The following is a 14,506-nucleotide window of genomic DNA, read 5'->3' as shown; positions in this document are numbered from 1 at the left end:
TGTGTGTGTGTGTATATATATATATATATATATATATATATATATATATATATATAACATTAGCAATAAAGGCATTAAGATAAATGAAATCTATTCTTATCTTGACAATCCCATCTATTAAGTCTTGATCAACACATATAGCATTTAATTGGTTTGGCATGTAATTTTGCTGTAGCTCTTGGCCACTATAAATCAACATGTGATCTTCCATGTAAGTACTAAAGCCTCTCCATTAACCCCCCCCCCCCCAAATCAATAATTACTTCTATTCTATTACACATTAATTTTTATGTCACAGAAGTGTTAAATAATAAACATCTGAAAAGTAAGTTATGGTCCCTAGAAAAATACCTTCTATTATAAAAGTAAGTTACAAATTTATATTATTTTACTTCCATACCTACACACAAAATATATAAGATTTGTTTACTTACATTTATAAAAATTTCAGATCCAGCATACTAGCTCTGAGGTCACATTGAGACACAACTCCATTCCTACCAAATGTAGACATATTGCAAGTACGTGCTTGCATAAATTAATTGTTTTGATTCATTACTGCTCATAAGAATCATTTTATATTAACTTTTCACCCCTGTATTTAGACTATTGCTAGAACAATACATACTTGTTTTACACAGTTTACACACAATTAATGTGACACACAGTTCAGTCACATCCTTGTTTATCACCTGAAGATGTCCTATAATGACCAAAACATGTAGTAATAAAGTAGCAAATAAGACACTTGAATAAATAAACTGTGTAGACCTTGTGAGGAGATTATATTTCTTCTCTGTTAGTTAACATCTACCAGCCCTGCATCATGGCTTACATATGGTCAGGCTAGTGGTGCATCACAAGAACATACCACTAACCTGTTAACTCAATAGTTAAATTCCAACTGGCAGCCCCACAGTATGTGGATTTAAATCCTGATATGGTAAAGTCTGAAATTCAAACAGATATTAGAAACCACCACATTTAATTACATCTTTCAATGTGTGCTTGTCAAATTAAGATACATGCCCTTTCGGTACTTAAAACATTCTGAACCTGTTTGAAAACACTAAGAAATGGTATCATTGCTTCATTCATGTTTGCTTTTCTGAACCATTTGCATCAATAAACTGCTTTGAAGGACCAATTTTACAAAACTGCTAACATACAACTACTCTAAAAATAAATATGCCCCTCTTGTATATGCAATGTTCATACTGACAGTTCTCACAATACCATTTTTCCTCTATTTCAAGGTCTGTTATAAGGTGCTTCATATATATATATATATACACACACACACATACACACACACACACACACACACATACACACACCTTGCTCTAGACAATGATAAAAGTATGTGGTGGTAAATGACCAAACTGAACAAACTGATGTCTGAATATGTGTACAGTAAACTCCTGACTATACTTGTGCAGATTTTCTGCGCACAACTTTCTTTCTACATAAATGCAGATACGCATGATTAAGCTTCTGACATGTTTCAGTGGCTGCTTTAGGGAAGGGGATGGTTTTCGAAGGGTCTACAGTAGATATGGTTAAACAATGCAGTTTTTTTTGCTTCACTGAAATTATTTGTGGTGAATGGGGTGTCTGTTCCAATGGTCATGCAGATGGAAAGAGGGGATGCTACAGGTGCACTCGGTCTTTTTCAGATATTAGTGCCTTACAATGAATTCCATTACATTCTACTGAGTGCATCAGTTAGGTGAAAATTATAATTAACATTTTTGGATCCTACATAAGGTGCCTAAAAATTCTATAAAAACTATACTGGCAGTAAAATAAAGTCTTGGATTACTTGAAAAATTTGTGAATGAAGAATTGGCAACAGAATCAGCCAAAGCTCAAATTATCAGAAGTTTACTGTATTTAAATTATAGATGCCAATTATATGTGGTATGTGTCAAAACTAACACTGTGCTTTTGTATAAACAGATGTTACTGAGTAGAAGTATAGTAATTTATGCTTACACTGCAATTAATTCTTCTCACTAATAACCACTGAATTATAGCCACCTTAAAAATCCACTATTCCTTTCCAATTTTTAAATAGCATTCAGAAACCATATAATGTTCACAAACAGCAGTAAGCACCAGGAATACCTCAGAGTGGAGTATGACATCCAGTACACTTACAAGTAAATTTTAGAAATAATATTTTCACAGAGTACAATACAACAAACAAAAAAACTCTTTCCCTAATACTGAACATTCCTCACAATATTTCAACCCTGATAACGAAATGTATGACTTCCAGTCCCAACAAATATCACATAATGTCTCATAAATGGAACACTTATTAAAGCTGGATACAGGACAGGAACAGGCACTGGTGGCCTTGTGCTTCAGCTGGGGACATGGATTGAGGTGTGATCACATTGTACCAATACTGAGATATTACAAACACTTACTGTCTTTGCATAATTTCTTACTGCATCACACTAGAATTCTCATAAATCATTAATCGTGGATTTAAAAGTTTGGCCAGCAGCCTTGTAGTACAGGTTTTAAATCACCTTTTCTCATACAATAGATATTAATATATAGCAGACAAGGAATATTAGCTCTGTTTGAGACTTCCTCTTATCTCTGCTGCTGTTGCACAGTGACTCATGGCAATCAACACAGTGATAATGGATAGCAGAAAGGCTGTGCCATGGCACAGCTGCCAAATATTCTAATAAGTCAAAAATTGTGTTGTTAATTTTGATTTGAGTAAAATAGATTTTTTACCATACCCAATTTGAACATGAACTGAGTTAATAAAAATATCTCGTGCATGTTTAATTTGAATACTGTTATACATAACACCACTGTCATCCATCTACCATACAGAGTGTAAATTAAAGGTCTGGAAAAAATGAGTGAGTTATACATTCAAAAACAATCAAAATAGTTCATATGAACATGGTACAAGAAAAGCCTCCTGAAAAGTCATCTTTTGCTTACCAAAACTTCTGATGCAGTATTGACCCACAGCTGAAATGTATTCATTCCGCCCTCTGTGATCTCACAGCTTCAGAATGGTGGCTTTTCCAGACCCATGCACTCATGAACTTCTTTAATTGTTTTGGCATGTGGAACTCATCCTTACATTTCAGCCAGACCCTCAAATCACACTCTGTATACTAGGATTGTGGAAGATAAGTACAGATCCAAAAATGTGTAATTGCTGCTATTCCCACTGAAGAGAAAAACACATCAGATCAGTCACTAAATTCAGTATTTTTGGTGCACAACTCATGAAAACACTAATGAAAACGTGACTATTTTTTGGAAAATTACAGTTTTTGAGTGATGAAAAGAGAGGGTTGTTACAATACAGAATTATTTGAACTGGATTATGAATTTTGCGTGAGTTACATTATGAAACTATAGGCAGTGCTGAAACATGATGATCACATCTCATATATTTCCAGACAGGGTAACACTGAGCACAATCAAGCAAATAGCTTAACATCACATCAGGCAAATAAATACAAGTTTCTAGTTTCTACAGTATCACTGTGCATTGCACTGACATCCACTATATTTGTGTCAGAACGAATTTGCAGCAAGAAGAATACACTGCACATTTAAGATTATATGATGTTGCTTTGACTTCTTCCTTTAGCATGCAATCCAAAAAATGTAGAGCATGTTTCTGACATTCATTCTAACAAACTAATGAAACATTACACAAATTTCAGAGATTTACATTGAAAAGTAAGTCCAAAACAACTTCATTTTTATAGTACCAAATGCATGACAACCAACCACTATGAGACCAGCACATTTTAAAGAGAAGCATTATTAGCTATTTAAAATTCTGGGTATGTAATGCAGCACAGTATCCATAAAAGTTTATAGTGTTTACACCTTCACTTTAAATATAAAAAAACACAGCAGTGCCAGTTACACAAAAGAACTTCGTGGTTTAGTATCATATTGGTATGATTATATTTTGTCTTTTTTAATAACAGGCTAAAAAAATTCTAATTGCCTTATAATTGTGAACAATCACAGACAACAGCCCCATACTCTGAGGGTATTTTCTGACAGTCCACACCTCAAGAAAACACAGGAAGTAGCTCAATCAAAGAAGAAAGCAGTGATGATCCTGAATAAATATTAGAATTCCACACAATTATTTTCCAAAATACTTCTATTAATCTGATACGTGCTTCAATAACTGAAATTGAGCCAAATGTGTGTTTATTTCTGCAGTATTATGATTCATTTTCCTCCATGGTTTCTGGAAATGGATTGCCTTACATTTGAGACTGCGCAATAATTTAGCCAATACAGCAATTTCAAATAATTATCCTAGGGGATAATAAGTTAATGTTTATATACATATCTAGTGACTTGTGAATATGCTAGTACTGTACTGTTCCAAAAATTAGATACCTTACCATATCCACACACTTTTAATACATTCATTTCCAAAGTCAATGTAAATCGTTTTTTCATTGAAGCTCTAATAATGCCAGCATCAATTCAGAGCACTTGTCTTTATAATTTAAATTAAATCACAAAAGACTGCATCATTAATTACCATATTTCCTCGATTTTAAGACACATTTTAAAATTTCTGAAATTGGGGTGCACCTTACATTCAATGGCATCCAAGTTTCGATATTACATTTTTCTTCCTGAAAACCTATTAGTAAATCAAGGGTGCATCTTACAACTGGTGGTGTCTTAACATCAAGGAAATACGGTAACAGATGTTGCTTGAAGTGTCAGCTAGATCATTAGGCATTATGAAATGCCTGCTGTTTTTCTCCCTTGCAGTTTACCTTTCAGCCCTTATATTTATCACACACTTTTGTTCAGTCTACATGACAAAGCAGCAGCTCATATTTGTGATATGGCAGTTGCGTGTTATTTCAGAACCATCATGTGCCCAGTCCAACCGGTATTTTATAAAAAAAATGTTATCCCACTGTTCCACTCTTTATCACCAGTCCTTGCACACTGTGAGACAGCCAAAACCCAGCTGCCTACATGGAACATTTTATAGCCCCAAATCTGATGCAGCTAATTGACCAAACCAGTTTGTATGCACAGCTTATTGCAGCAGTTTTACCACAACCAGTCTTTTGAAGGGAAAGGTTAACATGTTCACCAGAAATACTACTACTAATGTCAACCCTAATATTATTGTTTTTCTGCCACCAAACACCATGTCTTTGCTGCAGCCAATGGATCAGGATGTGAAAGCATCATTTATGGCCTAGTGTCTCAGGCACACTTTCACTAAGCCCATCAGAGTGAAAAAGCAAGGAGGTCCATCAATTAAGGAATTTTGGAAGGAATTTAACATTTTGGATGCATTTAAGATCACTGAAGAAGCATTAAAGGACAAGGAATCAAACCTTAGTTTGGAAACACATGTGCCCTGAATTCACCAAAGATTTTAAAGGATCTGAACATCTCGTATATGTAACTGTCAGTACTGCTGAAACTGCCAATCAACCTGAGCTTGTGGTTTCAGCTGAAGAAGTGATACAGCACCTACAATCCCATTCTCATGAACTCGGAAATCAAGATCTGCCACTCTCTCCCATCCTTAACAGATAGGTATCTGAATAAGGCATTTAGGGTGCTAGAGGGTGAAATGGCAATTTCTGAGCAAGGAAACCTCTATTTTGAATACATCTCCAAAGTTAAGGCTGTCTTGAGGAAGGGCTGTGGTTGTTATATGAAGACCTAGAGGCAGCAGTCCATAGTGCCTTGGGACAACTTCTTTAAGAATCTTGAAATCTCCAAAAAGCCATTTCAGGATAACCCTAATATATAATTATGCACAGGATCCTGATAACCCCCAATCCCATCATCAACATCTTTCCTTCATGCCCCATATAACATACTTCAATCCACCTCAATGCCCTTGAATCACTTAAATAAGAGAAAAGAGATGAAGGAAAGAGAAGTATTTTCATCTCGTAATTTACAGGATATATTTATTTTTTAATTGTTTATAGTATATGAAAAATCTGTTTGCATTTCATTTCAGCAACAACATTCTCTGAATGTCTTTGGAGATGATATTTTTCACTGCTTTCTTTATTTTTGACTTTACCCTGTCCATTTTTTAAGTCTTGAAAATCTTAAACTCTTTAAAAAAAGACACCACAATACTATATTTCAAAGAATGGACATTCATCTTCAGATTGGGGGACACCTATTCTGTTGGATGCAGTAGACCGAGATGTCCCTGATATGTGGATAAAGAAAGTCGTCTAAAAAAAGGATACAGAAATAATGACAGATGAAATAAATAAAAACTGAACAGAAACTTCATACTTTATTACTATTACAAGGATCACTGAATGGATGAAGTAACATCACCCTATAGCAAATACAAACAAAATTGGAAAGGTGCATTCTTTAGAACACAATGACATTCCAAAGGCGTTCTTCATGCTACATTATTGGGTCACTGTTGAACTATCATCATCCATGGTTACTTACATCTTAGGTCATTCTCGCATTGGTATGATTCAAGACCACTATTTTGCAGCTTTGAACAATGACTTTAGGTCGTTTTTGCACCACTATTCAGAAAAAATTGCGTCTAACAAATGGGACAGATATACATAAACCCACGTGTTGTTCGCTTATGCTACAGCATGAACACATAAAAAGAAAAAGTTACGCATGTGTGAATGTGAGCTGGCACAGCTCAGTCAGTGAAGTGACTGCTTAAGGGCAGAATGGCTAGGATTCAGTTGACCATCAAGCACAAGATCCGTCTCTTCTCCGTAACTAGCCTAGTTCTAGGGCCTGGGCACTTGGCTGCAGTGTGAAGATGACCAACTGGTGTTACCATTAGGAATGCACAATCCTTTGTTTTTCATGCTATACCAGTGTGGTGCTTAGGCATACAGGCAACTTTACTTTAAACAAAACCATATTTGGAACAATACAGTAAGTAAATTTCTTTGGCACTAGAAGGAAATTTAACACAGGTGGCTGCTGCACAAACAATGGAGAACTTATAATCCACAGCACATGAACAAAATAGGTATGTACAGTTTACCCAGAACTTGTCTTTGTTCCACAGAGATTCAAAAGGAAGTGCATACAGCATATATTCCTCACCGAAGACACACACATTTCTCAGCAATTTACACCGGTTTCCACATCGACTAAAACATACTGTCCCTTACAGTGGTAAGTCATGTGAAGCATATGGTGAAATTATTATGTTACAAAAAAGAAGCTACTTCCTATGAAGTCTGAAATTAAGTAAACAAATAGAACCAAACCTTTGTTTGAAAAGAACATCTGGGCTCGACTAGGTTTTACTTCAAATGCAAAATGCATAATCATAATTGTCTTCAAATTAATTACATAAATTCCAATGGCTTGTAAGTAAAGGAACTAGCACTGGAATGACTGCTGCCACCTACTGTATTTTCTCATGTTTCAAGTAAAATCCAAAATGCATAAATGGCAAAAAAATACATCTGTTTCACTGGAGCAGACTTTGACTTACACTGCACAAATAAAATTCCAACTCCAATGTCAAAATGGAATGTCTAACACTTGCATTTCTGTACGTATCATAATCTTCCCAGTTTCAATCTGTACATTATTTCTTCGCAAGACCTGCTACCCTATTGACCTTTGGTTTCGCTGGGAGGAAATTGTGGTTATTATTGTTATTGTTTTGATTCAACAGCTGCAAGTCCTCCTGTTCCTTCACTGTCTGTTCCTTGGCACCCCTAGAAAAGCAAATAAATACAATATTCATACAACAAGAAAGTAAATACAAACAATGTGTTCATGTCATGACACTTGTGTGCAATGCGACAGAGAGGCTGTTTTGAATTTAACCTTCTACCAAGTTCATAAATTAGTCAATGAGTTTGACAACATGAGTTTTAAATTTGTATGTATATGTAGTGTTTAATAAGGAAAGCAACATGCATGCTTAAGTTCTTGTATGTAAACAGTAAATGAAGTGTGTGCAATTTAGGTGTTCATTAATACAGATTTGCTAACACAACATGTTTTGAGTATAGTGCAATATTAGCTGTATTTCTAAATATTCTGCATAATTACTATGAATTAGTATTGTGTAATTATATGTGATTAGGTCTACTATTGTAGCATATTTTTCTGGAATATATTCTGGAAGTGCAGTGCATTATAGGTACTTTCCGAGTCATGTCTGGTACTCTCACTTGTTCCATGTCTTGCATACCTACCCACAGTGATCAAAAAGGTCCTGTAACCCATTCCAGATACATGTTCCATATGTCAAAAAATAAATTATACTGAAATCAAAAAACAATGTTGTATAAAGTGTATTCACTCTTCTCATCATGTCTGATGCAATCTGGTGAAGAGTTCCCGTGTCACGGTAACAGTTTTCAAGATGAGATATTGATCCATTTGGCACAGAAGAATTTGTAAATGTATCCCTAAACTCATTCTGGAAGTAAGAACTAGATGCCAGATACCATTCGATAACAAACACTTGTTGCACTTGTGAAAAAGACATCCTTGCACTTCAACTGTTACAGGACAACTGACAGACTTGCAAACGCAGCTTGAAACATGATGGGTGTTCATTAATCCAATTGAACTGTACTGAAATGCAACCACCTAAAAATATTTTAATATGGTTGTGTGACTTTTCAATCATCCTGTATAAAATCAAGGAAGATGGTCAGGTAGACCACCTTTCTGAACATTAAAGAGGGGGAATAGTTGATAGGAACTAGAGCAAGTTATTTAATGGAACCAAATATGCAAAGGTGGAGTATTCAACATCTTTAATTCTTGTTAACTGTAGATATGAACATAAACTGTAGTAGAGAAAGGTAGTGCTTGCAGCCAAAGGTTACAAGCTAGAATCCCAATACCTCATCCTGATCCATGCCAGCTTGACAAGAGAACCTAATAGGGGGTGTGATAGGCCACAGCCTTAAACTGGCAGTGGAATATCGTCCGGATGGGCATCCATTCAACTTCTGTTATCTTGCTCTGTCTGTGCTCGTCCCTGTGATCATGCCGCCTGCATGTTATACAAGCCTCCACTGCTGCCAGCTGGGAACCAAACTCTACCACATGACTTCTAGGTCATGACAAGTTATTTATATGTATTGTTGTTGTACTCTGATAATTTGCTGTGCCACTCCAATGTTTCATTAAATCTCTTGTAACTTTTAGTTGTACTCCTCACAGAATTTCTGGGTCTGTTGTTCAGCTCATTACAAATGCCACTGATGTCATTTTTAATTTCTTCTTAGACAACGCTTTTATGAAGTTTTCAGTGTCTTTTGGCTTGCATTCAGGTTATTCAGCTGGTCAATGATAAACTATAGTGCAGGATCCATTCTTGCTGCTTCCAACACCAGCTGTGATGTTACAAGCGATTACACCACGGGTGCTAACAAACCTACACACCACAAGCATGCAACATGGGAGGATGGAACGGGAAGGACGTGTGGCTGGCACCAATCATATTATATCTTGTGACAATATGATGAATATTGTTACTGTCTTTCTTCAGTGTAATTTTAACATGGTTCTGCTGCTCCTAAGGTATGATGTAACTTGCAAGAAGTTTCAGAAAGTGTTTACCATATACAAACAGAATAGAAAGATAAGCAACAAAAATTATTCAAATTCTTTCTTGAACAAACAACAACAGTAATTATAACACATATTCAGCTAAATGTAGATAATTCAAAGCTTGATAATGCATTCATTTGTGAAGTAGGAATTCTTAATTGTCATAGCAATACAAAGTTTTACAACAGTTCATATGCTTACAGGTATCGTGTTAGATCCTCTATATCAACCAACATAGAATCTTGCTCCATATGTAGATCATCTCGATCCATCAGGAACTTTACTAAGCCCTCATTCAAAACTGGAAAAAGAAGTATCATATTAAGTCATTAATACAGTCAAATTGAGCATCTGAAACATCTCCAATCATTATATTTCAGTATAATGGGTGTCCTTGATGTACATAAATATTTAAAAATTAAGCCAAGCATTAAATTACATCTCCCCACTAACCATATGTAGTACTTTATTACAGTTCACAAAATGATAAATGAAAATATCAGTATTGAACTGGTCTTGAAATAAACCTCAATAAAAAGTAATTAAATTAATATGATGAAAATGATATAGAAACAATATCAGTGGTAGACATGACGTAAAAGCATTTGGAAATATTTCAATAATGTGAACTACAAAAACATATACATCTGTGAAGACTAATGAAATTTAAAGAATATTAACTTAGGGATGTGCCCTTCAAAATCCAACCCTTGATGTCCTCATCACAGGGGGGGAACATCTGATCTATCGAAGCCAAGGTGTGAGGTATTGCGCCAAAGGCTGTATGGCACTGGAGTGGTGATAGCAGTCATTAACAATCCCTGTGAGGCAGTGGGCAGCACCCAATAATATCAAAGCATACCACCCATATGGGGCTCTGCAGGTGGTGGCTTTTGATCCTTGGTTCTGGTGGAATGATATTGAAACACAAAAATAAAAGAGTAATGGTGGAGCCATGTAACAGAATTTTCTGACACACCATCTCCATCTGTAAGTTGGTTCTTCTCAGCTGCAAGCCAGCAGTTCTAGTATACCACCTCACGGAGCCGACAGTGTCAGCCAACACACAGAAGCTAAGAAGAAAATCCAGAGCAGGGTTTCATTTGTCTAAACATCCATGCCATCTAACCAGCTGGGTAGATAACACTGTCCTTCGCTAGTGGACTGGTGATGATGTCATAATCTCAGGGTATTCACTGATGAACGTAGCTCGGATAACAAGAATTCTTTTCCATTAATTTACACAAGGTACAGGAAGAAACACCATGGGTTCTTTGGGTTGCTAGCAAAAGTTGTAAACTGTGACTGTGCCTAGAGGAATCTTTCAATGGTTTCCACACTCAAAACATTTCTTTTTGAGGCAACAAAGAAACGTTTTGTACACAGCCTACATACATTGTTGGCTAAAGAACAAATGGTGGTTAGCATCCTCTAAAACTTTCACCAAATTCTGTTGAGTAGTTTCAAAGAAATGTTATAAACCTGGGTAGCCGTTATGCAGCAGGGACAATTAAACACCAATGCTGTTTGCAATTAAATGCCTGCTTGAGGAGTTAAATCTATATAAATTAAGCTCACTTTCTATTTGTGTATGTAGATCATTAACTATAACTTGAAGTTGGGCCACATTCATTTCTGTAAGAATCTGCCTACTGACACGTCTCCTGTCCTCAGGGAATGGGATTCCAACCTGGAAATAATAAGACGTAATTAAATACCTTCACGTTATACCGCTTACACCATAACAGGAAGCATGGTAAATGTTACAGAACACTATAATGAATTGTTCTTGGGTTACCAGCCGTGTGAGGTGGTTTAATGGAGATAACACCAATGTTTCAAGATCCATCTTCATCCTTATACTGAACTTCAGTACCCTGAGAACAAGGAAGAAGATGGTTCTTGAAACATTGGTGTTTTCTCCATTAGACCACCTGACATGAAATCTCAACAGTGGCATACTTTCAGAATTCAGAATTAACACTATCATAATTCTGGATGTCACTAATACTGCAGATTGATGGAAAAGTTCATGCAATAAAAAATTAAGTACATGAGAAGGAGATAACTCAAAATGGCACATAACTGTTGTACACTTACATGTTTATGGTTCAATGCAAATAATCTTCTGGGTTGCAGTCCCCATCATCAGGGCAATAAGATTACACGATGCTACAACACAGAAGACAGCCCTCTTCATATTCACTGCCATGAGAACCTCAAATCTTATAATGTAACTAATGTGTGAATAATCACCTTCTCAAGACTAGACCGAACCATCTCTGTGATGGGACTCGTTTTCAGGCGCTGACGTTCCACTTCCATCTGCATATGAGCCATCTCCTTAGCCTGAGCCAATGCCATCCGAGCTTCTGCCTGTAGCTGCGCCTGGCGAGCAAAGAAATCTGCTTCTGTCATGGGATGAGGAGGTTCAGTCTCCCTGTGTATGGGCAGAGTGAGTAGTGAAGTGGAAGGTCGAGTAGCTGCTGGTGAAGGTGTCAGCTGCAGTGGCTGAAAGAATTACATTTTATCACTACTATCTGTGCATGCATGCGTGCATGTAAGTATTGTAACAAATGGCACTGATTCCATGTGTATTCACTTGAAGCTGAATTTATTCTACATTGTAACAATTACAACTACAAGTAACTTAACTTTAACTTAGTTCCTGTAACTCCTCAGTGGAGCATAGGGCCTCTTTTCGGAGGTTTCATAGTCTTTAATACATGCATTTAAGAGTAGTGAGTGACTATCCCGCTGACTCTGCACAATTTCTACTCAATCATGATTTGACTGCCAAAGCCATTTAGCAGTGAATCAGGAGAGACTTAAGTGAGAAATGGCCGGTGAATTTTTCTTACAAAACATCTCGTTTCATGCTCACAAGATTCTTTTACATGCCGTAAATCTACGACATGGGACCGCCGGCTTTACTTCCCCTCCGAAGAAAGTTGTGCTACGGATTTTTATCACCCTTAAAAATCCATCGACCTCGGCCGGGATTCAACCAGCGAACCTTGGGTCCAGTGGCGAGCACGCTAACCACTAGTCCACCGAGGGTGACACAACTACAAGTACAATTATTTATTTGTTACTGTGCTTAAAAGCACTGGAAGAATAACAATGGAAATAATTGCTTTCAGTCCTGTTTTGTCTAATTCACACTGGTCCTCATAGTACATGAAATACAATGCCAACTATGACTTTTTTCATGTTTACTCTTTCATAACGAGTAATCCACTGCTCACAAAATTTGTGCACTGACTTAGAACCAAAATGCCACCTCTAAGAGGTTTCAATATAATGATATACTGATCATTAGTTGAAGGCCATCATAAACTGGGATAAATGATATGCTTGTGAACCTCCATACAGTGTCACTACTTTTTGAGATTCGCACCTTTACTGGCAAAGCACTGCTCCGTGAAACAGCTATAATCTTCTCTGGATCTGTTTTCGCTGGTGACGATGCTGTCTCCGTGTCTGAACTTGGAGACTCAGTGTCTGATACAGTCTCATTCATGAAGCATATCTGCAGGTTCATCCCTGGAGGGGTAAAAGACACTACTTCTGTAAACATTACAGTAACAAAGGAAGCAAAGATTTAAATTAGAATATTCATATTTAGCCAACAAACATGGCCTGTGTATCACTAAACCAGTTATTTCTCCTTTAACAAAATGAGGATAGGAAGAATGAAGTGAATGAGGTATGCAGCATACATGGAAGAACTGAAAAAGGCACATAAAATCTTAGTTTTAAAACTTGAACAGATCATTTAGGAGACCTAGGCTAAAACAGATTGAAGTCACTCCTGTGAGTCCCACTGGTGAGGTTTGTGAACATAGCGATGGACCATCAGGCTCCAATGGAGCAGGAAATTTCTTCAGTATCTGAATAACTACCAACTATTCAAGGAAGTCTCTGTACCATGGATCTATTTAATTACTTAGTTACAGCAGCAACAGTTTTCTGGTTGCAACCCTTCCTATGAGAAGTCTGTTAGTGAAGCTGGCATCTGAGTAGTAGCCTGCTAGCAGGTTTCACTGACATGAGTGTTCAGACTTAAGAACTATGCAACTACTTCATTAAGATTATTATTTTACATATAAAGCCAGCATTTTTATGTACAGAACTTTTAAAAATATTAATAAAGGAACATAATAAAATAATATTTTAGGTACAAGATTGGTACTTTAACTTAAGATTATCACTGAATTTCAATTTCTCTTTTCAATGAAAACAAAGTTTTCCTGACTTTCTATTTTATTCCTGAACAATGATCATTGCATGAAGAATGAGGGAAGAGATTAAAAATCAACGATGATTACTTTAATGAATAATGAACATACATACCACTCTGAAGTCTAGCCTGCAGGCTAGGTTTCCTGCCAGGTCGTTCACTCCCATAGTACTCATCTGTGTCCGAGCCCATGGCAAGTCGCCGTCGAATCTCCTCACGATCATTGCGACGCTAAAATACATAAAGTAAAATCACTCAAATCAATTCAGCTTTAACAGTTAAGCTTATCATTATGATGAAGAACTTCACCTTTACATAGTACCACCTGATCAAATTGAGGAAGATGGAAAGAACATAAAGTGTTTTCATTATAAAACATCAAGGAAAGAGGTTTGAAAAAAGTACAAATGAGAACGTAATACTAGAATGTACTTTGGAGAAATGTGATATAAAGATCTGGACCAGATTTATCTGGCTAAAGATAATTCCAATGACAAGCTTTTGTGAACAAACTGATTACCCTTTTTACTTCATAAATAAGTGTATTTCTTGGCCAACAAACGTTTTAAGAAAACCCTTGCAACATCAAGTTAGTTGCACTGAGAACTTCAGATTAATCTAGCAGTGTTACCCAAACCTTGTGGTCCACAGAAACCTTTCATCCTC

At 36.4% G+C, this 14,506-nt stretch overlaps 1 protein-coding gene across 9 annotated transcripts in view; it reads right to left on the bottom strand.

The window, feature by feature from the left end:
* Nucleotides 1–6,303: 6,303 nt before the first annotated feature.
* Nucleotides 6,304–14,506, bottom strand: part of Schip1 (Schwannomin interacting protein 1) — a 123,522-nt gene continuing 115,319 nt past the window's right edge. For 8 of the 9 annotated variants that reach the window (XM_022064421.2, XM_087347971.1, XM_087347972.1 and 5 more), the window contains 6 exons: nt 13,954–14,071; nt 12,998–13,161; nt 11,854–12,108; nt 11,176–11,287; nt 9,799–9,898; nt 6,304–7,739 (listed from right to left, as the gene is read on the bottom strand). In XM_022064421.2, the coding sequence (XP_021920113.1) occupies nt 7,607–7,739; nt 9,799–9,898; nt 11,176–11,287; nt 11,854–12,108; nt 12,998–13,161; nt 13,954–14,071 (882 nt within the window). In that variant the 3' untranslated portion in view covers nt 6,304–7,606. The remainder of the gene's footprint in view (nt 7,740–9,798; nt 9,899–11,175; nt 11,288–11,853; nt 12,109–12,997; nt 13,162–13,953; nt 14,072–14,506) is intronic. The other variant, XM_087347969.1, reaches the window with a different exon arrangement.

This window comes from Zootermopsis nevadensis, unplaced genomic scaffold (assembly GCF_977971745.1).
Source record: "Zootermopsis nevadensis isolate Lab colony 2312 unplaced genomic scaffold, Znev_1.0 Znev_ptg000012l, whole genome shotgun sequence".
NCBI lineage: Eukaryota > Metazoa > Arthropoda > Insecta > Blattodea > Termopsidae > Zootermopsis > Zootermopsis nevadensis.
Note: the sequence above shows the minus strand (reverse complement) of the source record. Positions and strands in the feature narration are given on the sequence as shown.